We start from the raw sequence: 23,139 nt of genomic DNA, 5'->3' as shown, positions 1-23,139 counted from the left end.
TCTGTAGCCCAGGAGCTCTGTAGCCCAGGAGCTGGCCCCAGCCCTGCCGCCCCCAGGCAGCCGCCCGCACAGGATCATGGATACCTGCCCTCAGCACCCACACAGTGGCTTGGACCCAGCAGGGCCCTGCTCTAGGTTTGGAGAGACACCCGCCGTGCCATGAGGTCGGAACCCGTGTCCACCCTGGCCCAGCCCCTGCCCCTTGGTCAAGCACCTCGCAAATGGCACGAATGACCATGTTGTGTCTCCCGCAGCCCCGCCCGGGTCGCGCACAACGCCATGAACGTGCCCCTCGTCTGTGACTACGGCTCAGGCTTCAGCAAGGTGGGCTTCTCGGGCATGGAGGCCCCCCGGGCCGTGTTCCCCACCATCCTCGGGAAACTTCGACACGACGTGAGTGGCTTCGACCTCGGGGGGTGCCCAGTGCTGCCGGGGGGCTGTGTCTGTCCCCATGTCTGTCTAAGGCCCTACGCTCTCCTCCCGGTGGGTCCCCAGGAGCGGGATTGCTGGCTTGTGTGGCAATTCGGTATCTAAGAAATTCAGATTGTTGTGTCCAGATGTTCAGGATAAGTCACTCTTCCAGAAAGCTCATGCAGATTAACCCATCACATCTGCAGACCAGATGCCGTGCTCGTCCTCCGGGCCTTCCCCGGGGCGGCACATGGGACTAGCTCCCACCCGCGTGGCCTTTGCAGGGTGATCTCCCGCCTCCCTTCTGGGGGCCCTGCCCCGTCCCCACACGTCCCCCAGCCAGACCAGCTGTGAGCCCCCAGCTCACGCAAGGACCGTAACTCCTCAGGTTGACATGAGCCTGGTGGTGCTACGAGGAAGGTCCCACGGTGTCCCTGCTCCCTGAAGAGGAGCCGGGAGCTCGAGAGGTGACCAGCCTGTGACCCTGTGTGAGCACGTAACAGAGACAGGACCCACCGAGTGTGAGGCCGCAGTGCGGAGTCGCGTCCTTGGGGAGATTGCCCATCCTGAGAGGGAGCGGTGGGGTCACGTGAGAGCCCCAAACATCACGGGGCCCAGGAGGCCCGCGCCCAGGCCCTGCATCGCTCGGAGCAGTTCCTGGCAACGTTTCTAATCAGGCAGCTTGGGTTAAGACAGACATTCCGACGTGCGACCGGCTGGGGGCCGGGAGCAGCATCCCTGCTCCTCTCCGAGTGCGTAACGGCAGGCGCCTGCCTCCTGGCTAATGGGCGGACGGGGCTGTTTCTTCAAAACGACAAGCTCAGCGCTGAAGAGTGGGGGCCGCGGGGCCGGGAGACCCCCATGCGCTCGCCGCTCCCCGGCCTCAGCCCTCGGGTGACTTGGGGCAAATGGCCTCCAGAGCTCAGGTTCCTCTTGCACAAAATGCAAGCGTGCACGCCACGTCGGGCCGCCGCTGAAGTGAGGGGGGGGGGGCTGTGGGTGAGCTTAGCACGGCGTCCGGCCCATGGGCCGTGGGGAGCCATGGTGGAGACCACACCGAGGGCGGGGACCATGACGAGTGTGCGTGTCCTGGGACAGCCGTACCAGAGCTCCAGGGACCGCTGGCTTCAAACCCCAGAAGCTGGCTCTGTCCCAGTTCTAGAGGCCACAAGTCCTCAACCAGGTGTGGGCAGAGCCACACTCCCTCCAGCCTGCTGAGGAGGGGCCTCCTAGCTCCTCCGGCTGCTGGGGGCTCCCGGCGCCCACGGGCTCGCGGCGGTGTCCCCTCCAGCCTCTGCCCGGTCTGTCCTCTTATCTCTGTCGCGGACCCGCCCTCCCCACACTCTTACCTGGACACTCATCACCGGTCATCCAGAATGTTCTCCTCTCAATATCCTTAAATCAACCACATCCGCAAGGACCCTGCTCCCAAACACAGTCCCCTCCACATAGGCTCTAGAGGGTGGAGGCAGACACAACTTCTGGGAGCACCTTCCAACCCATTAGAGTTGGGTTCTGCCACTGTCCATAGGGCCCACCCCTGGCCCGCGCTGCGACTCTCAGGCTGGGACCCACCCCCCATCAACCACCCCAACAGATGCTGCCGACCCGGGCACTAGGGGCAGACTGAGGGGGGAGGAGGGGGCAGGTCTTCTTTGCTGGTTTCCTGCCTCTCCCCCAGCTCCGCCCGGCCTCCTCTGAGCTCTCCCTGCTACTCCATGTTCTCCGCCTCACGATCCTGGGGTCCTAGTCTCCGGGCACCTCAGTGTCTCCCCCGTTGGCTCGTTCAGGCTCTCTGCGTTGTGTCACCAAAGCCGCACAGTCAGTCCCTCTGTTTGCAATCCTTGGCGTGGCACCTCTTGCCCCGGCAGGTGTGGTCATTTGCTCTGCGGGACGAAAGCTGGCTGTGGCACCACAGCCCCGGGGGAGGAAAAGTTCCTGTTCACTGTACGAGGAGTGGGAGGCAGGGTTAGACATGAGAGAGGTTACGCACATGATAAAGCATAAGGTCTCAGGGAGAAAGACCAGATTCCTCGCCAGGGTAGACACGGGTGACCACAGTGGATTTCCAGTGCAGAAAGTGACCCACCTGGACCTCGGGGCCCAGGGTTGTCTGGCTTTGGGTCCTACGAACCCCTCGGCTGCCGCCCTCCCAGGCCTTAGGGCCGGCCCCTGGGCAGCAGGAGGTGAGTTTCTGTCTCCAAGGGGAGTCCACGTGTGACAGGACGCTCCGGGGCACTCTCGGCTCCACGGCCCCTCCCGTGCCCTTCGGTCCCGTGGCAGGCCGGACGTGAGACCCCTCCAGGGAGCCCCGCGGCCACGTAGAGGCAGGCCCTCAGGCTGCCGCGAGCCCAGAAAATGTCCGAGGCAGGCCGGCAGGGATGGCCCTTCACGCCAGCCTGTCCTTTCTTGTGACAAAACGCATTCCCATCGGCGGCTTCCTTGAGTCGCACCCCGACAGGCAGGAGACGGAGCTCGGAGCAGGCCTGGGCCTCCTGGCTAGTGCTTCTCCCCCAGCCCTAACCCTTCTGCCTAAAAGACGAAACCGCACCCTGAGAGGTCGGTGCACCTGAGCTGTGGCGACCTCCAAAATGCGCCCTGAAACCCATCCCACCCGAGAGCAGCGCAGGACCGCAGCCCGACGCCGAGGCCACGCTCCCTGCGGGACGCTCTTCGCCCACAGCTGAGCACGGCAGGGACGCCCTGACAGACGCCTTTCTGGGCAATGTGGGGGTCCTTGCAGGAGTGACCGGTTAGCATCCCCGGCGGCTAACCCTCACAGCCTTCTAGAACACACACCCCACACCCTCTCCTGAGCCCGGGCTCAGACCTGCCCCCGGCCCGGCAGGCACCCTCCGCCTTTCCCCTCACACAGGCGTGTTCCCGGCTAGGATCCGCCCTTTCCATCCTGGGCTGGTGACTGCTTCTTGGTGAACACAGACTTACACACGGCCCGAACGGTCACACCCCTGCTGAGGACGGAATAAGTGGTTTCCTCGGCCGTGAAAGCCGCTCGGTCCGTCTTCCTCAAGAATCACGAAGTCAGTGAACCCGTAGACCCTCCCCCTGCCAATTTTCCAGAGCACGTGTAGAAGCTGGTGTCCCTCCGGACCCCTCCCTTACTCCGTAGCCTCCCCTGCCCCCAGTGACGCACCCGCAAGCAGACAAGGTGAGTGTCCTCAGGAGCTCTCCTACCTTGCAGATCATCTGCTAAAACCTCTTAGCCGCATCTTGAAATTGTGTTCAGGCTTGAGGCCACGGCAGCCAGCGCTGTGACCTGGAACGGTCCCCCAGTGGGACATCAGGGCTCCGAGGCCACATGCACATGCACCAGCGCAGGGGAGCCGAGTGGAGGGGAGCTGCCCTTGACAGCCCATCGGTCCTGGCCTGTGTCTTTCAGAATCTGTTGGTGGGGATGGAAGAGGAAGACTGGTTCATCGGCGACGAGGCTCAGAAAAGGCGACGGGAGCTTAACCTGCAGTGTCCTGTCTCGCGGGCGACCGTCACTAACTGGGACAACATGGAGAAGGTGGGCTCAGCTTCCGTGGCGGGGGATGAGCTCCAGGACGTTCGGTGGCGTTCCCGCTGCCCTGGAACCTGGGGAAGCAGGTGTCCCGGCCTCCGGGGCTCTCCGTCCCCGCAGACACTACATCACGCTCCTGATGACACGGGTTGTGGAGTCAGACCCCTGAGCCTGAATCCTGTCTCTGTGTCATTTCGGAAAAGGAACCCTCCTCCCTGGTCCTGTGTTTCCTTATCTGTAAGAAAGGGTCTAATTCTTCCTTGTGCGTCACACTCGCGCGCGGATTGAAGGAATGGCGGACAAGGGATCCCTACTCCACGCCACACCCAGGACGGCCGTTTAAAAACAGCAACAATAGAAAATGACAAGTGGCAGCCTCAGGACCTTGTGCGTGGATGGTGGGAATGTAAAATGGTGCAGCCTCTGTGGGGCACCATATGGTGGTTCTTCCAAAAGTGAAAGGACTGAAAACAAGGATGGGAAGAGACATCCTCACACCCATGGCCAGTGCGGCGGCACTCACCACAGCCAAGACACGTCTGCCCATTGGCAGACGGACGGGTGAGCAAAATGTGCTGGATACGTACGGCGGACTATCACTCAGCCTCGAAAAGGAAGGACGTTTGGACACTGGCCACAGCATGGCTGGACCTCGACACGACGCTCCGTGAAATAAGCCGGACAAAAAAAGGACCCGCGCGGCACGATCCCACCCTTAGTCGGCAGATTCACAGAAACAGAAAGCGGGCGGTGGGTGCCAGGGGCTGGGGGAGCGGGGATGGGGGCTTAGGGCTGAAGGAAGACAGAGTTCTGGTCGAGGACAATAAAAAATTTCTGGAGACGGGAGGTGGCAACGGCTGCATGGCCATGTGAAGTGCTTCCTGCCGCTGAAGTGTACACTTTCTTAAATGGTTAGATCGACCAGTTTTATGGTGTGTGTATTTTACTGTAAGAATAAAATGCCTTAGTCCAGCACAGTACGCATGTAATGAGTGTGGCTATTTGGACGACTCTGTCTCAGGATCGGAAGGTTCTGATTTGGGTCTCTGTATATGGTTGACGCTCGCATGCTCCCTGGGAAGAGAGATTAACTTTCTGTGCCTCATAACAAGCCATCCTGAAACTCAGAGGCTTAAAACACTGATAGCCGCCTAGTACCTCTCATGGTTGCTGTGGGTCAGGAATCTGGCAGTAGCTCCATTGGGTGGTTCTGGCTTGGGGGTCCTTCGTGAGGCAGCAGTCAGGGGTCGCATGGGACCGCACCATCCGAAGGCTCGACTGGGGTTGGAGGAGACGTGACCAAGGCGGCGTCCCGTGCAGCCAACAACGTAGTACTTCCTGGGGACCCTCAGCAGGGCCGCTTGAATGTCCTCACAGCTTGGTGGTTGGCCTCCCACAGAGGGAACAATCAAGTCGGTGCGGCTGTGGGCCGCAGCCCTGAAGGCCACATGCCCTCGCTTCTGCCGTACTCTCTAGGTGACACAAGCCAGCCCTGGTTCGGCATGGGCAAGGTCTGCCCCAGGCTGGATGCCGGGAGGCGTGTGGCCCTGCGGGCCATCTTGAAGGGTGGTTGTGGGAAGGTCCCTCCCAGATGCTCTTCCTATCTGCTCAGCTGAGGTGGTGGCTGTGGTGTGGCCGCAGCCCTCCAGGAGTGTGTGGCAGGGGATGCAGAAACTGAAGCGGTGTAGACAGGTCTGGAGTGTGCAGCCCCCCAGCTCGTGGGACCCCGGCCACCTGGGCTGCGGCTTCCATCCTTCCTTCCCCGTCCTGTCCCATCACCGAGCCCTACAGAACGGACTTCCTGCGCTTCTTCAGCTGGTTCCGGCCCTTGGTTCGGTTCTTGCCTGAATACCAGGATCATTGCAACAGTCCACCCCGTGAGGCCGCTCCTCCTGCCTCACCCCTCAGTTCAGCCCCACACAGCCTGCGGAGTGCCCCTCCTCCATCTGATCCTGCCACTTCCCTGCTCCTGTCCGTCCGCAGCTGGACGTCCAGCCACGACCTCACCCCTCTGGCTTTTGCTGTTTGCCAGGCGCCATCTTGTTTGTGCTTTGTGGCCCGGCCCCAGGCCCCTCTTTCCTGAGATGCTTCCCCCCCTGGAACTTCCCCCAGGGAGGGTGTCCCTGACTTCTGTTTTCGATTCTTCATGGAGCCTCCCTCCCCAGAGGCAGGCAGGACCTTTTTCCAGAATAACTAATCATTGCTTCTTGAACACCTACCGTGCGTCAAGCACTCTGCTGGGTGCTACGGCCTGAACCGTGTCCCCCAGTTTCCTCTGTTGGAGCCCTGACCCCCAGCACCTCAGAAGGTGACCGCATTTGGAGATGGAGTCTTAAAAGATGCAATTAAAGTAAAATGAGGTCACTAGGACGGGACCTTATATGATCTGACAGGGGGTCCTTCTAAGAAAAGGACATTAGGACACAGATGCCCACAGAAGGACAACCCCGTGAGGACACAGGGAGAGGACAGCTGTCCACACACAAGGACAGAGGCCTCAGAGGACCTGGCCTGGCTGACTTCCCACCTCCGGGCCTGGGAGACAATAATTCCTATAGTTTAAGCTGCTCGGGCTATGGTACTTGTCATGGCAACCACAGGAAACAAATGTCCTAGGCTTTCTACAGATGTCCTGTTTGGCGATCAGTGATGTCCTCATGATCCTCTAGGAGGAAGGGAACATTTTCCATTTTAAAGATGAGGCAACGGCTCGTAAAGTCAAGTCGCTCGTCTGGCGCACACCTGGTGCCACGGTCCGCGCTGCCTGTCTTGGGGCTCGTGTCCGCACACCAATGTTTGCTCCCCTCCCTGCTCGAGGACGGTACACAGCGGAGGGTCTGTGTCCCGTCTGCAGCTGCACTGTCTTTCCTGCCGTGAACCCCACAGCGAACCCCACAGTTATATCTGCTACTGCAGAAGCCGCTTGCAGTGTAGACAGGATCTGCCCCCTTGCAGGAGCTGGGCCGGGGCTCACTGAGACACCGTGTCGCCTTCTCTCGCCGCAGATTTGGCATCACTCCTTCTACCAGGTGCTCTGCATCGCCCCCGAGCAGCATCCTCTGATGGTGACCGAGCCACCCTCAAACCCGATGTCCAGCAAGGAGAAGATGTCACAGGCAAGGGGCTGGGAGCTGGGCGGCAGGGCTGGGGAGGGCAGCAGCTCCGGCCCCCTCCTGAGCCTCGGGATGCCCTCGGGGCGTCACCTCTCTGCTGAGCAAGAGGCAGACAGGGGACAGATCTTCCCCCTTTGACTTTAGCAGTGAGCTTGATGGCCACCATGGGAGAGTGCACCAAGGGGCAGCCGTGGGCGACGAGTTTAATGTGACTTGTTGGGTCAGACCCAACGGCTGGGCTGTGGCGGGGCAGTTCAAGTCCCGCTGCACAGACGGAGACACGGGCGTGTCTAGGAGCAAAAGTGTTAGGGCTGAGGCCGCAGGGCAGTAGGCTGGGGGACCCACTGCCTCTGACCTCAAGGCCTGACCTCACAGCCTCACCCTGGGTCCTGCCCTGTGGGGGACCTGCTTGGAGGTCCAACCCTGACTCGAGAGCTCCCAGCTTCCCCCCGGGCCCACTCTCCAGGAAGGGGGTTAGTGGTAAGCGTGGAGAGATTGACCAGGTTGAACTGGACTGAACTGGTTCTCAGAGGTCGTTAAGGACAGACTGGTGGAAAAAGGAGGGTGTCCCCCCGAAGGCTGCAGAGTCTTCCTTAGGGCTGGAGGGGGGTCCAGGTCGGGGGCGGGGGCTGCAGGGCTGCTGCTGGCTGTCCAGGTTCCAGTTACAACTAATGAGGACATCTGTGAACTAATTAAGCAAACAGCAAGTTTCCACCACCTGGCCCAGAGCCCCTGGAGCCCAGTGGCATCTCCTGCAGTGAGCAGAGACCCCAAGGGCAGGCCAGGGCCCACGCTCCCGCCTGCACGTGGAGGAGGTGTGCTCCGCGGCCCAGAAACAGAGCACCAGCAATCAGAGCACAGATGTGAGCTGTGCCTCATTTAAAACAAAGCCCGGAGGGGGCCGAGGAATCTTCCTCTGCACGTGGACGGGGAGATCACAGAAGTGGGCCACCGCTGGGGCACAAAGCCCACGTCCTTGAAACGGCAGGAATCCGATCTGAGAACCCCATGTGCCCATCAGGGACCCAGTGAGCTGTGGGAACAAGAGAGAAGCAGGGTTGTCCCCAGCAGGAGGGGGATGTGCGGATCCCAAACTGTCTTAGGTTTCTCCAGAGAATCAGAATGGTGGGACACACCCCCACACCCACACACATACACACACACACACACACACATGCATGCACACACGCACACACACAGACATAGAAAGAGACGTGGTCTACGGGATTGGTTCGTGTGGTTATGGAGACTGACAAGCCCCAGGATGTGCACAGGGAGTCAGCAGGCTGGAGCCTTCTGGTCTACTCTGATCTTCAACTGATTGGATGAGGCCCACCCACCTTAGGAAGACGACCGGCCGCATGTCTGGGTACTTGTCATGGCAACCACAGGAAACAAATGTCCTAGGCTTTCTACAGATGTCCTGTTTGGCGATCAGTGATGTCCTCATGATCCTTTAGGAGGAAGGGAACATTTTCCATTTTAAAGATGAGTCAATGGCTCGTAAAGTCAAGTCGCTCATTTGGCGCACGCCTGGTGCCACGGTCCGCGCTGCCTGTCTTGGGGCTCGTGTCCGCACACCAATGTTTGCTCCCCTCCCTGCTCGAGGACGGTACACAGCGGAGGGTCTGTGTCCCGTCTGCAGCTGCGCTCTTTCCTGCAGTGAACCCCACAGCGAACCCCACAGTTATATCTGCTACTGCAGAAGCCGCTTGCAGTGTAGACAGGATCTGCCCCCTTGCCTCCTTGTCAGTCCAGGAGCTGGACCAGGGCTCACTGAGACACCGTGTCGCCTTCTCTCGCCGCAGATTTGGCATCACTCCTTCTACCAGGTGCTCTGCATCGCCCAGCGTCCCCACCTTGCGGAGAATCGTTCCCTCATCAGCCAACTTCACGGAGGCAGTGCCCTGCCTACCACCCCTGCCACCTCCTCCCTAACATTCTTGTCCGCTGGTCTCCCGTGTGTACGGACAACATCCACATAAGGGGGACGCCTTGGGCAGCCGAAGCAAGGATGTGTCCCCCCGCCCGCGCCCTCGGCCCCGTGCGCAGTCAGTACCTAGGACAGCGTTCTGGACCAAGCTGTGTGTGGACTAAGCGTCTGGTGCGCAGGTAACACACAGTAACGGAGGGTTTGCGGTCTGTATCATAAAACACGTAACTCATCCCATGTCTAAGTGTTGGGACTCGTGTAACGTCTGCCTATCGTCTAAGAGCAGAAAGAACAGAAGCCAGGAGGCGCCAATGTGGACTCCATAGAGGCACTGGGAGTTCAGCACCGTCCGCATCCTGATGACATGGTGGCCCAGAAGACGCTGGAAGCCCCTCAGTCCCGTGACAGTCTATTAGGTCTGCCCCGTAGGGTCCCTGGGAAGGGTGCAAGCCCACATGATAGACTGGGAAACAGCGCCCCAGAGCTCCTGCGCCAGAGCTGGGATGAAGGCCGGTCTGTGCCCTGACTCCGTGTCTGGCTCTCTGGGGGAGCCAGGTGCCCCTGCAGAGGGGCTCCGAGTGTCCTAGAACCAGGGGAAGACTCACCAGCTCTTCCGTACACTGGCCTGACCGCCACTGCTTCCCGTTCCTTCTCCACAGATCCTGTCTGAGACCTTCAACGTGCCCGCCCTGCACTTAGCCAACCAAGGAGTCCTGTCCCTCTATGCCTCCGGCCAGACCTCCGGTGAGTGGCCCTCTTGAAGCCCACGCCTGTCCCCTTCCTCCCTGCCAGATAATAAATAAAGAGAAGGGTCCACAAGACACACCGTGCGCGGCCCTCCTCCCAACGGCCCTCCCTTCCTCCTGGAGAAGCCTTTTGTTTCCAGTCATCTCACGTTGTTCCGGAGCAGCTTCATCGAGGTGTCATCGGTGTGCAACTAAGACCGCGTGACGAAGGCACGCAATGTGAGAACTTTCGACGTGTGGACACACTCGTGCTGCCGTCAGATCAGTCAAGATAACAAAAGTATTTGATGCTCCTAGATGTTCCCCCACTCCCCACGCTGCCCAGCTCCAATCTGTCCTCACACGAGTTTGCAAATTCTGGAATTTTGTACAAATGCTGTGGGGTATGTTCTCTTTTGTCTATGGCTTCCCCCTCCCTGAAGTAATTCTTTGGAGATTCATTTGTGCTGCCGTTTATAGCAATGGTGCATTTTTTTTTTGTATCACCAAGCAATATGCCATTGTGTGAATGCCCCGTACTTTGCAGATTCATTTACCTACGGATGGACATTTTGGTTTTTTCCAGTTGGGAGTTACTATAAATAGCGCTGCTGTGGATATTTGTCTACAAGTCTTAGCATGGACATACGCTTTCATTTCACTTAGGTAAAAATACCTAGAAGCCAAATGATTGGGTCAGAATGGAGGAGTATTTGAACTTTTTAAAAAATCCACCAAGCTAGCTCCCAGCATGACTGCACACTCGGCTTGCGTTCCGCTAGCCTCGTGAGCGTGGCGTGGCCAGTCTTCTTCGTGGCAGCCCTTCTAGCAGGTACACGGCATCTTACTGGGGTTTTGACCTGGAGGTCCCTGACAAGCAGGGGCAGGGAACGTGCCTTTGGGTGCTAATTGGCCACCCCCTTGTCTCCCTTGGTGCCATGTCTGTTGAAATGTTTTGCCAGATTTTCACAAGTTCTTCATCTTTTTTTTTTTTTTTTGATTTTAGGATTTTATTTCCTTATTTATTTGAGAGCAAGAGAACGAGCGCCCGTGGGCGGGGGAGGGGACAACAGACTCCGTGCTGAGTGCAGGGCTCGATGCTCAGTCCCAGGACCCCCACATCCTGACCTGAGCTGAAATCAAGAGTCGGATGCTCAGCCCGCTGAACGACCCAGAGGCCCCTGAGCTGTTCTGTTCATCCTTGAGTTTTGAGAATTCTTTGTGTATTCCCAGTACAAGTCCCTCACCAGGTATATGTTTTACAAAGACTTGCCCCTGGCCTCTGGCTTGGCTTTTCATTTTCTTCAGCATGTGCTTTGAAGAGTAGAAGTTTTTAATGTCACTAAAGTCCGATTTACCCCTTTGTGTGTGTGTGTGTGTGTATTATGCTTTTGGTATAATATCTAAGAAACACACGCTGAACCCAAAGCTTTTCTGCTTTGATTTCTCTCAGTGTGGAATACAGATGTGTATATGGAATATGGTACAAATCGAGTGTTTTTCTGGTGCACATAGATGTCCGGTTGTTCCCACACTATTTGTTGAAAAGACCCTGCATTCTTCGCTGAATTATCTCCATGTATTTTTGGGGAAATCAGTTGTCCATATACATGTGGGTCTAGTTCTATACTCTGTTCTGTCCCATTGATCGATTTGTCTACCCATAGGTTGATACCACATTGTCTTGATTACTGGAGCTTAATAAGTCTTAAAATAAGATAATAGTGCTATACCTTTTGTCTCTCTTTTTTTAAAATAACATTTTGACCATTCCAGGTTCCTGAATATAAATTTCAGAATCATTTTGTCAATTTCTACCAAAAAACTGTCTTTGGGTTTTGATCAGAATTTCGTTGAATTTATAAATCAGCCTGGGGAAAACTGACGTCTTAACAACATTGTGTCTCCTGAGTAATAAATATGATATAACTCCTAAGTTTTCTTAATTTCTCTTGGCAGTAGTTTGCACTCACAGTGTAAAAGTTGTAGAAATCATTCATCGGATTTGTTCTAAGTATTTCATAAATTTGATTCTATTATAAATGGTAACTTTATTTCAATTTCTAATTGTTCAGCCCAAGTATATAGAAGTACAATTGGCTTTTGTATACGGATACTGTATCCTGGCACCCTGAGTAAACTCATTTACTAGTGCTGGTAAGATTTTCTGCTTAGGCAACCATGCCGTCTGTAATTTTACTTCTTTACTTCCAAACTGGGTGCCTTTTAGTGTGTGTGTGTGTGTGTGTGTGTGTGTGTGTGTGTGTCTTGCCCCATTGCTCTGGCGAGAATCTCCACTGCAACACTGAATCAAAGCGGCGGGAGCAGACATCCTTGTCTTGTTCCTGACCTCAGAGGGAAGTCATTCATTCTCACTGAAAGACTGAGAACATTGATAGCTGTAGGTTTTTCACTGATGTCCTCTATCAGTTGGAGGAAGGTACCCTGTGTTCCTAGTTTGATGAGAGTGTTTTTCTTTTTAAATCATGAATGGAGGTTGGATTTTATCAAATGATTTTTTTCTGCCTCTGCTGATCAGATCATGTGGAACATTCTCTTTTATTTCTTTACATGGTGACTTACATTAATTGATTTTTGAATATTAGAACAACCTTGAGGTCCTGAGATAAAACCAATTTGGTCATGACATGTTATCCTTTGCATATATTTGCTAAAATTTTTAAAGAGTTTTGTCTCTGTGTTTACGAGGGATCTTGGTCTGCCATGTTCTCTCCTTGTGATGTCATGTCTCCCGGGACCCCTGAAACCATCCTTTGTTGTTTGGTGCCCCGGATCTTGAAAACTATTGATTCCTGTATTTCTGTTTTAGGTGTGTATGGGGGGAACCCACTCTTTGTTCCCTCCCTTAGCTAGATGAGGACGCCTCCTTGACTCATTTTTGCTTCACTTTTAAATGTGAAATCCTTGGTTACCAGATCCAGCACGTGAAAGAGGTCAACCAGCCAGACCCCTGATCCGCTCTGGGTGGCGCCGTGAATCACCATTTCACACAAAGTGAAACCTGGGTTTCCATGACCACATCACTTTTGGACTAGCACCGAGAGATGTAGTTTGCTTTGCTGACCGAAACATGTGCCCCTCCCACTGCATCCAGACTCTTCGGACATCCAAATGCCACCCAGAGAGTCCCAGCTCCTGCATTGATACCCAGATTTTTAGGGGAAAAGCTGTTAAGAGCGGAACATTCTTCTTCCTTTTACCCTTTGGCAACTGCTGCTGATGTCTATATGTTTAGTTTAAGAAGAATATTTGCAGGTTTTCTGTCCAAAACAGCTGGTCCCTGGTCTGGTCTGGATAAGCTTTATCCTTGCACACTGCCCTACAGAAGAGAGTTTTCTCCCTAGACCCTTTGCTTTCCCTCCAATGATTCCCCCTTTATCCTCTCTTCCTGCAGGCTTGACAATCGACAAGAGATGTCACAAACCCTGCATTATAATGCTGGTGTGTTCTCTTGTCTAGGAACAACTATTGAATCTGGAGAAGGAATGACATACTTTGTGCCCATCATTGATGGCTGTCCCCTGCATCAGTCAACCATCCAGATGGACATAGCGGGCCAAGACCTTACATTGTACCTCCTGCAACTATTGACAGACAGTGGGCACTCGCTGGTGAGCAGAGGTAGGACGTTGTTCTTCTTGGCCAAATGAACCAGTCCCTGGGGTGTAATATTGCCTGCTTGGCTTACTTAACCTGTAGCCCTCAACTTGCAAAGCTAAAGCTACTTAACCATGGTTCAAGTTTTATAAACAACTCCATTTAGTGATTGTGATGGTGATGGTGGTGATGGTGATGGTGGTGATACTGGTGGTCATGAGGGTGAGGATGTGGTGATCATGGTGGTGGTGGTGGTGATGGTGATGGCGGTGATGGTGGTGATGAGGGTGACGATGTTGATGGTGACATAATGATGATGATGACTGGTTAAGCTTTACACAGTACTTACTTTGTGCAAGACACTTGGCTGAGCAAACACTTCACATACTTCCTGTCATTGCTTCATGCTCTGACACCAGGAGGGGGATTAGTTATCTCCCCTGCAAGAGGAGGCTTAGAAGAAGTAGGTGACTTCAACATCACATGACTAGCAGGTGTATCCCCTGGGAGATGAACCCAAGGACTCCAGATGAGGATGCGTCTGTTCCACTTTTCACCCACTTCCTGCGCTAGGTTCCCAGACGTATAACTTGCGTGACACCCGCTCCCCACAAGCCTGCAGTGGTCCTCCCAGGCCAGAGGTCTGCATCCAAAGCCACACAAAGTATGGAACGCTTCAGAACAGCAGCGATTAGAAGAAAGCAAGGGGAAGTGAGAAGGATCAGCCAGGACAAAGGCTAGCACGTTGTGGACAGCTCACACTTACCAAGATCCTATGTGCATTGTCTCATCCCGTCTGCAAGGCTGTCCTGGGAGAGGAGATTCATCCCAATCTTAGAGATGAGGAAAGGGAAGGCTAACAAGAGAGCGCACTTGCATAAAACCAAGCTTGGTAAATGGCAGAGGCAGGATTTCAACCTAGGTTCCTCTCACCAAAGCCCAGAGTAGGTGAGGAGGAGGGACCTGCCAGGAGAGTGCAAGGTCCCAGAAGCCAGGGAGCGAGAGGGGAGCGAGAAGGGAGCGGCAGGTTCTGGAAGAAGGAAGGCAGGACAGGCGCAGACGGAGCGGTTGAGGGGGAAGGGTGGGGGCCGACGCCGGGTGTCAGTGGCTGAAGAATCGGGGGGGATTTCTAGGCAGGCAGGTGCTGGGAGCTCTGATCCAAATTCAAAAGTAGCGGTAGGCAAAATAGAAAACCATAACACCGAAAGACATCGCAGGCTCTAAAACCCATGGTCAGCCAGCCAGAAGGTGGGAGGGTGTGACCTTCCAGATGTTTCCGAGTCAGGGGGCCTGGCCGGCTTGGGCGGTTGTCCACAGGAGGGGGCGGCTGGGCGCTGTTTGCAGCCGACCTTCCCAGCAGGTCGGCATGGGCGCACCCACAGCGGCCGGTACTTCAACAGATGCCAAGACTGGGTTTGATTTTCCAACCCCCTAAAAACACACACCGTACACGGTAGAAATCAACGTAGGATGCTGATGTTGCCCAAATGCTGGTGTCACACTTGAGGACCCTCTGAGCCACCATTCTCGTCCACAGGCCTGGGCCCCAGCACACGGTACAGACCAAGAGCGGCTGGGGTCTGAGACAGACACGGGAATAGGCTCCGACGCTGGCGCCGCGTCCCCACCCGGAGGAGCCGAGTCTCCAGGAAGATGCTCCTTGGGGGACAGAATGTTCCTGTGAATCATCCCGGTCACGCCCTTTCCTGTCCCCCATAGGTGACTGGGAGTACATCCGGGACATAAAAGAAAAATGCTGCTACGTGGCTTCGGACTTCAAGAAGGAAAAAATGAAAGCCAGCTCTCCTTCCTACGCGCGCAAGTTTCAGCTGCCCGACGGCCAGGAGATCACTCTGGGGCCGGAGAAGTTCCTCTGCCCCGAAGGGCTTTTCCAGGCAGACCTCATGGGTGAGTGGAAGGAAGGGACCCGGGTGAGCCCAGATGCGGACCGCGGGGCCACCGGAAGGGGGACGCAGCCCAGCACCCAGGAGCGACCGCTGCTCCGAGTACAAGGTGGAGCCCCTCTCAGAAGTGCTGGGACCTCCGCGGTCACTTACTAAGCGTGTGCGCGTGCCTGTGACTTCGGCGGCCCCTGTTCGTGGGCTGGAGGCCTCCGTCCCCTCCCATCTGACACCGTTCTTTTAGAGACGAGGAAACCCAGTGCAGAACACCGAACAGTTGTCAGGTGTCCCTGGGTCCTACGCGGGACTGCACGTGTCTTCCGTTACGTGTTAGTCCTACTCCCCCCTACTCACAAAATAATTTGAAATATATAAATAGAGACAGATCAGGAGAGCTGAGACCATAGATCTGGAAGGACCTTCAAACGTTTGGCTGATGGAGGGATTTTTTTTTTTGATTCTGGTATAGTGACCATGCAGGGTTGTTGTGTTAGTTTCAGGCGTACAATACGCTGACCCGGTGATGCTAGACATCCGCTGGTGCTCCTGACGACAGGCGCACCCCTTCGACCCCACCTCCCGCTTCCCCATCCCCCGCTCACCTCCCCCCTGCGGACCATCCGCGAGTTCTCCGCAGCTAAGGGTCTGTTTCTTGGTTTGTCTCTCTGGTTTCTTTTCTTCCCTCCCTTTGTTCATCTGTTTTGTTTCTTAAATTGCTCATTCATGTGAAATCACAGGATATGTGTCTTTCTCTGATTTATTTCACTTCGTCTTACACCTTCTAGCTGCATCCGTGTTGCTGCCAATAGCAAGATTTCTCTCCTTTTTATGTCTGAGTCGTAGTCCTTTGTGGATGCGCGCTTCCCCTTCTCTGCAGCCTTGTTTACGACGGCCAGCCTGGGGAAGCCGCCGCACTGACCTGGACGTATTAAACCAGAACTCAGTTGGCTAAGTTCCCCGGCAGGCAGGCCAGGACGGGGGAAAAGTGATGGATTAGAAAATCCCCGTTGACTGGGAAGATTTCCAGGTTGTCACGGAAAACCAAATATTTCTTGGAATCAATTTTTTTTAAATAATTGCTGACATTTTATAAGAGACCAGGGGAATAAAAGGACTAAGCCACTTCCTTGGGATGCGTGCCTTGTAAGGACATGACTTTTGCACCTAGTGTAGGTGAGCAGGTGAAAAGCGCCCCTGCTTTTCCCGTTGGACTATGCAGGGGACAGAGGCTTCAAACATGACACATGCCCCCAAAACATTAAGTGGACCCATGCAACCGACACTGAAGGGAGTCCCTCCCCCACGGTGTGAATTCACATCCCCTCCCCCACCGCCCGAGTCTGGGTCGACCTCAGTGAGCAGAGACACAGCTGACACCTTGACAAGAGTGGAATGTTTGCAGCCTGAGCTCGTGCTCGCTGGACCTGCCACGTCCCGGATGATTCCAGAAGACCCACCATTGCAGACTTTACCCCGAAGCTGCACAGTAGGTAGGAGCTATCCCACACGAGGAAATCGAGACACCCTGCCTCTGTCTCTCAGGGCTGCTGCCGTCAGAGCTGTGTTTGCATATATGGACTAATGATGAGTCTGGAAACTGTGTTAAGTCGACACGTTGTGGCCATCATTCCGCAATGGACACAAACATCAGGTCCTTCTGCTGTAAGCCTGAAACGAATACAATGTTGGTGCCAATTATACCTCACTAAAAAGTTAATAAGTTTTTTTTAAAAAAGGAGGAATCAGTATAATTCTTCAGGCCACCTGAGCAAGGACATCCATTCCTAAAGTAATCGATAGCATGGCATTAAAAGTAATAACCGCCAGTCGCATTCGGATACACACCATGTCCGAGGACAGCAGAGATCGGATACTTAGTTACCCAGCTGCTGGCTGTTGAGGCCCAGGGTTGTGCCATGTTGTTGAAATCCGTTAGAGCCCTGGGGTCACGGTGCTGGTGTCCGCCCCAGGCCCCACCCCCCACCCCCCAGCTCAGTCTGCCCCTTCCGGGAGCCACGGAGGATGAGCCCGAGGGTGCTGCGGGCTGGGCGCCCAGTCCCCACGCCTCTGCCTCCCCCTCCCGCCCCCACTGTCACTGCAGGGAGAAACAGCCTGGGCATCCACATGAAGGCCTTCCGGAGTGTCAGCTCCTGCAGCCCTGCCCTCTGGAAGATTCTCTTCGGCCACATGGTTCTGTCCGGCGGCACCGGCTGCTGTCCCGGCCTGCGCTTCCGGCTGCAGAGGGAAATAGCTGCCCTGGTCTCCCCCACCATCAACGTGAAGGTACGGTGCCCCCCCTCACGACCCTCCCTTTGGAAACTTCCTGGGTTCAGGCCACAGATATTTCTAGAATCCCAGGGTTCCTGGTGTGCCTGGCACGCGGGCGGGGGCTTGGGGAGGGATCCGTGAACCGAAGTCAGGAGAATCCGTGGCTTCCATTCTAGTCGGGAGAGGGAGCCGTAAGCAGGACCAGTCAACACGCTGGGAAATGAGTGTGTTAGGAGAGGGGGTCAGCCGCGGGCTGGGGGGCCGTGAGGGGAGGAAGGGCGAGGGGTCAGAGTGGGTCTCCCCGAGAAGATGCTTGAAGGCGCAGGGGAGACGCGGGGATAGCTGAGCCAGCTCTGTCGGGCCGAGGGAGCGGCCCCGGGGGCGGCCCAGGGCTCTGCTTCCAGAAAGAGGGGTCCACAGGGGGTGGGGGGCTGAGAGCTGAGATGCTGCGTGAGGGTGGCTGGGCGGCCTCCGGGCTGACCGTGGGGGCGGGGCGCGGGCCAGCAGGTGCAGCTGCAAGGTGGGCCCGTGTTCCCGCGAGGGGCTCTAAGGCCAGGGAGACCCCAGGGAGGGACATAGACCCGGAGGACCAGCTCAGGTGGCCGAGGCGGAGGGGAGGGAGGTGACAGTGCAGACACAGACCAGCTCTCAGGGCCGGCGCAAAAGGCCCAGAGTCTTGCCTTAAAGTTGGTCACCTGCGGGAGGAAAGCAGGGACCCCGCCTGGCTCTGCCCCTGCACGGGCTTCCCGCCCCGCTCTCCCCTGTGAAATTGTTATCTATGTGTTTCCTTTTAAATTAACGGCCTGTATTTTTTAGGGAAGTGTTAGGTTTGCAGGTAAATGGAGTAGAAGGTGTTCCCATGTAGCTCCCACCCCCGCCCGCGGCATGCACCGTCTCCGCGGCTACACGCCTCTCGCCCGAGTTAGTTTGTCACAGCCGGCGAGCCGACAGCCACGCGTCACAGCCAGCTGGGGTCCGCAGCCGGCGGAAGGCTCCTCTCGGACTGTACACCCCGCAGGTGTGAGGGACGTGTGACGGCAGGTGTCCACGGTGACACGATGACCCCGAGTCCCTCCGTGCCCTGAGACCAGGACCATGTCTGCGCAGTCACCCCAGCCGGGCGCTGGGGTCCACCGGTCCCTCGCTGTCCTCTCGCCGCACTTTCTCCGGAATGTCGTGGGCGTGAATCCCACAGCGTGCAGGATTTTCAGACTGAGTTCTCCCAACCCCATTTTCCAAAACTGCTTTTCTTTTTTTTTTTTTTTCTCTTTAGGAAAGTAGCTCAGGGTCGTGGCAGAGAACATGTAAGCAAAGTCTGGGTCCCAGGTTTAGAATTTCCGGCCCCGTTCGCACAGTGAAGAGCGTACCTTCCCCTCGGTCCCCATAACTGGACCGAATCCGCTCCGGCACAAGCCCTGCCTGGCTGGCCGGGGCTGGAGGGACCGAGTCGCCCAGGCACTGTGGGCTCGATAATGGCCTCTCCCCGTCAGCGACCCTGGGCCAAGGGCCGCCCTGCCCCCTCTTTGCTCACTTCTGGCCTCACAGTCTCTGCCGCACACAGTGGCTCATCTCAGAGCTGGGCCTCGGGCTCCTGGACCAGCCGCATGGGTGCCCTTCATGGGTGCTTCTGCGGCGGGCTCATGGGAGTCCCTGGCAGGGAGACGCCAGCTCCCTCGTGCCCTGTGGCCGGTGCTCACGGCCCCCCTTTGCAGACGGGCGGCAGGGGCTGAGCCGCTGTGCCGGAACTTCTGTCCCTCCAGACCCGTCGACACCATTTCCCCGGACTCCACAGGACACTCTGCAATACCTTCCCCGCACGGTCCAGAGGCAGGACGTGTGGACGGACTGAATCCCCTTCCCTGAGCTTCCCATCCCTGCCAGCCGGGATTTCAGATCTGCTTGCAGGCATGGCCCTCTCCAGGAGAACTTTCTGGCTCAGCCCTGCCCGAGCCCCACCTGCTCTCTGGCATCCCCTCTTTCCTCCCTCTGCCCCAGCCTGACTCGGTGGACCGGGGCGCACCGTGAGAGCAAGCCCGGAGCAGCCATCCTCATTCCGGGGGTGTCTGTCCCTCCTTCCCCCCGGAGCAGGCAGTCCCTGGAATGACAGACAAGAATCGGGAACCCCGAGGAAAGCAGACTCTTCAGCTGGAACAAGTGGACAGGAGCAAGCTCTCTTTCTTACACGGCCTCGGGCCCCTTGTGCGGATAGCGTAGGACGCAGCCGCGCAGGGGAAACCACGGCCCACGCTCCTTCCTCCACACCGGCAGCCCCCGCCCGAATGCTCGCGGCCGCCCGCGCTGCTGTAAGAGCAGTGCGCCCCACCAGGAGTTCCTGAGTGTGCGGTGTGCCTCACCTGAGTGTAGGCTGCAAAGATGTCCGTGATCTCGGCAACCTACCGCAGGCCTGCCTCGTCACCCCCGAAGCCCGCAGCCCCCTCACTCCTTTGCAGGCGACATCTCAACCGTTCACCCTCGGCCTCCCTGTGCAGGTCCTGCGCCCTTCGTGTGCTGGTCACTGCCCTTCTCTTGGCTCTTGAGAGCACTCGGGGCTGTTGCCCACAGTGAGCCTTCACTGAATGCAAATGTAAAGTATGGCTTAGCCCAGAACAGAAGGAAAGGGAGAGTCACAGCCTGCCTTCGTGCAAAGCAACCTGACCCCCTCTGCTGTGGGAATTTGACCGCTCCCCTTCCCCTACAGCTGGGCTGAGCTGTGGACCAAGCTCTTCCATCCACCCCTCTTCTGAGTCCTCAGGAACCCCTCCCAGTACCCCCCAAACTTCTCGGCATGAGGCTGGAAGGTGCAACTGGTCCCCTTAACTGGGTTGAGACTCAGCTCCGCCACAGCCTCATTCCCCCCCATCTGCACTCTCCGTGGAAGGGACGGGAGGTAGAGCTCGTGAAACCCTCCCTCTGAAGGAGAGAAAAACTCCGTCCCTAAAAGGAGCTCATCCTCCTTCAGAGAAGAGCTGGTTCCCACGAGGCCAACTTGGAAAGTCATCAGACCTCCCAGCAACCAGGATTCTGCTTGAACGACGTGCTTGGGATAAAACCTCAGTCGTGATTTCCCCTTATTTCTTTTGAATGGCTTTTCCCTTAGGATCCACTTCTAGATGTGGATTTCCCGAGCCAGAAATGTGTGCACAGCAAAAGCCTGTTGGAACCTATGGAGTAGCCGGGCTCTGGGCTGGTTGGCACAAGACAGACAGCGGCACACTGTGTCTGCTCATCCTGGCATGGGGACAGAGGGCTGCTCTTTATTTATTTATTTACTTTGCCTTTTTGGAAATGGAAGGATAGTTGACCCACACGCCATGTTGACCCAGTGATGCTGAAAGTCTGTCTCTTGTGTTTGCTGTTACATTGTGTCAATGTTATGATCCCTATAGGCATGGCTGCCTCTGCTACCATGCAGCCCTACCCCAGGGGTACTGACTCTGCACCCGGCCATCCTCACCTCGTGACTTATTCCTTGCCTAACTGGACACCTGGTCCTCCCTGTCTCTGCCCCCTGTTTTGCATGACGCCACGGTTTTTAAGAGACTCATCCCAACGGAACGGATGGAAAGCAAATCATTGTTCTTACTTATTTCTGTAATGACTACTGAAGGTGACTCGTTCTGCAAATGTTTCCCAGCTCTTTGTGGTTTTTCCTCTTTTTCTTCTCTCTCTCTCTCCTATATTTTTAAGCATATTATTGCTTATCTCAACCCTTTGGGCATTTTCCTGTTGGTTGGGTTGCGTTCTTCCAAATGCATAAACCACCCCCAGTTTTGGGCAGGCTTTGTTTGCTTTTGTGTGTGTGTGTGTGTCCAGAGAAGACACAGACGGAGTAGGTGACTCTTACAGGTGACAGCCTATTGGTAGCAGCAAAGACAGATGGGGACTCCGGGTGCCGGGGACTGGCTCTCTCCTCTACCCAATGCCTGACACCGAACGTGCTCTTTCTCCCCCTTCTGACACTTCCTTGTTTTTTTTTTTTCCTTTAAAATTTCTGCAATATTTCTTTTCCTAACCACTAGCAACAAATGCCTCCCAGCCAGGCAGGGTCCTGTGGTGCGACAGAGCGAGAGTAACCGAACCTGATACCTTGTCCTCCATCAAGCCATCCTCTAGCCAGACCCTGGGCTTTCCAAGTCCTTGCTCCAAATCCCTTTTCCCCACGGACTCTGCAGTCAGGTGTTTGCCTTGCTGTTTTAGAATAAGGCTGTTCCGGTGTGGGGTGTCTACATGCCTTTGGGAAAGTCTGTGAACGCAGGAGGACGGCGCCTGTCTGTCCTTGAGCAGGTGGATTTAGCCTGGAGCCTCAGGGGTCCCACCTGGGGATGGGCATGGTGATGTGTGGCTCATCCCAGCACAGAGGGCTCTGGGCTTGGGTCGAAAGCCCTGCTCTCCCAGAATCAAAGGCGTCCGTCCTCGCCGAGCCTGAGTATGAAGCGACAGGGATCTCTCCAGGTTCTTTGCTTCCCTGTGGGTTTTGTTGTGCTCCTCTGTATTTGCTAATTTTCCTGCAAAACACGTCTGCCTTCCACATCGACTTTGAATACGTTGAAGATGTGTCATGTGATGTGGAGTGAGTCTGAGAGCCAAGGGTGAGTCCTTTCTGCTCTTGCCTCTTTTATCCTGTAGTTTAGACCACAGGCGGACATGTGGGGACCGACCAGCATCCTTGAGAATTGGCATAACTGGTATTTGCAGGGAGGGAAGAAATGACCACCCACTAGGTTCGCTCGGGGGCTGCAGTTTTTTGTCCCAGATGTGGAGTAGTATTTTGATTCTGGCTTCCTCCCCTCTCTCCCCCTCCCCCACCCTTCCATTCCCCCCTCCCCTCGCTCTCCCCCAACCCCTCGTCCTCTGCCCTGTCCAGGTGTCCAGCTGCCCCTCTTCCATACACAGCGCCTGGCTGGGCGGCTCCATCCTGTGCTCGCTGTCCACCTTCAAGGACATGTGGGTCACCAGCAAGGAGTACAAGGACATTGGTGCCTCTATCGTCAGGAGGAGAACCTTCTAATTTGTGGCTTTGTGTATCCCATCACTTGCCCCATCGATGCCAAGCCCAGGCTGAACCCCAGCTTGGTTGAACTGATCAGAGCTCAGAACCAACTTGAACGTGGGGGGGCCCTTCCTCGCCAGACTTCCGTAGAAGTGGTCAATAAAGGACAGACGCTCTCTGTCTGGGCAAGGCTTGCAACATCTTGGGGCACTGACTCCGCTAACACAGGGTGGTGAAGGGGAGGGCATTTCTGGGGACCCCCTGGAGACCGGTCAGCACAGCTAAGTGTGTGACAGTAATGACTATCCCCCAGGCTCAGTGCCATAACCCAAAGCCTGTTCCCCCTCATGCTGCATGTCCGTTGATGGCCAGCAGGGCTCTCTCCAGCATCATCTTCACTCCAGAATCCAGCTGGCAGAGCAGACACTGTCTGGAACATTGTCATTTACTGTGGGTGAGCATAAGAGTGCCCTGGTGGGCCATGAAATGCTCCAGCCGGACAGGGACATGGGGCACATCTGCTCAGTTAATTGGGCAGAACAAGTCACATAGCTCCAAACCACCTCAGGGACCAGGAGGCGCCATCCCACACAGGAGGGACAGGGCAGATGCTCTCGTTGGGGAGGGCGGCAGTTGGGGCATGCGGGATGCAAGGGG

The 23,139-nt window shown here is 56.1% G+C and overlaps 1 protein-coding gene across 1 annotated transcript in view; it reads left to right on the top strand.

Annotated features, from left to right (window-relative positions):
- Positions 1-22,687, top strand: part of LOC131812594 (uncharacterized) — a 30,878-nt gene extending 8,191 nt beyond the window's left edge. Inside the window, exons 2-10 of the mRNA XM_059142357.1 lie at positions 255-393; positions 3,812-3,940; positions 6,940-7,050; positions 8,856-9,011; positions 9,640-9,724; positions 13,186-13,347; positions 15,043-15,231; positions 17,326-17,507; positions 22,357-22,687. Coding sequence (XP_058998340.1) covers positions 280-393; positions 3,812-3,940; positions 6,940-7,050; positions 8,856-9,011; positions 9,640-9,724; positions 13,186-13,347; positions 15,043-15,231; positions 17,326-17,507; positions 22,357-22,500 — 1,272 coding nt within the window. The 5' untranslated portion in view covers positions 255-279 and the 3' untranslated portion in view covers positions 22,501-22,687. The remainder of the gene's footprint in view (positions 1-254; positions 394-3,811; positions 3,941-6,939; positions 7,051-8,855; positions 9,012-9,639; positions 9,725-13,185; positions 13,348-15,042; positions 15,232-17,325; positions 17,508-22,356) is intronic.
- The last annotated feature ends 452 nt before the right edge of the window (positions 22,688-23,139 follow it).

Source organism: Mustela lutreola, chromosome 1 (assembly GCF_030435805.1).
Source record: "Mustela lutreola isolate mMusLut2 chromosome 1, mMusLut2.pri, whole genome shotgun sequence".
Lineage (NCBI taxonomy): Eukaryota > Metazoa > Chordata > Mammalia > Carnivora > Mustelidae > Mustela > Mustela lutreola.
This window is presented reverse-complemented; position numbering and strand designations above follow the sequence as displayed.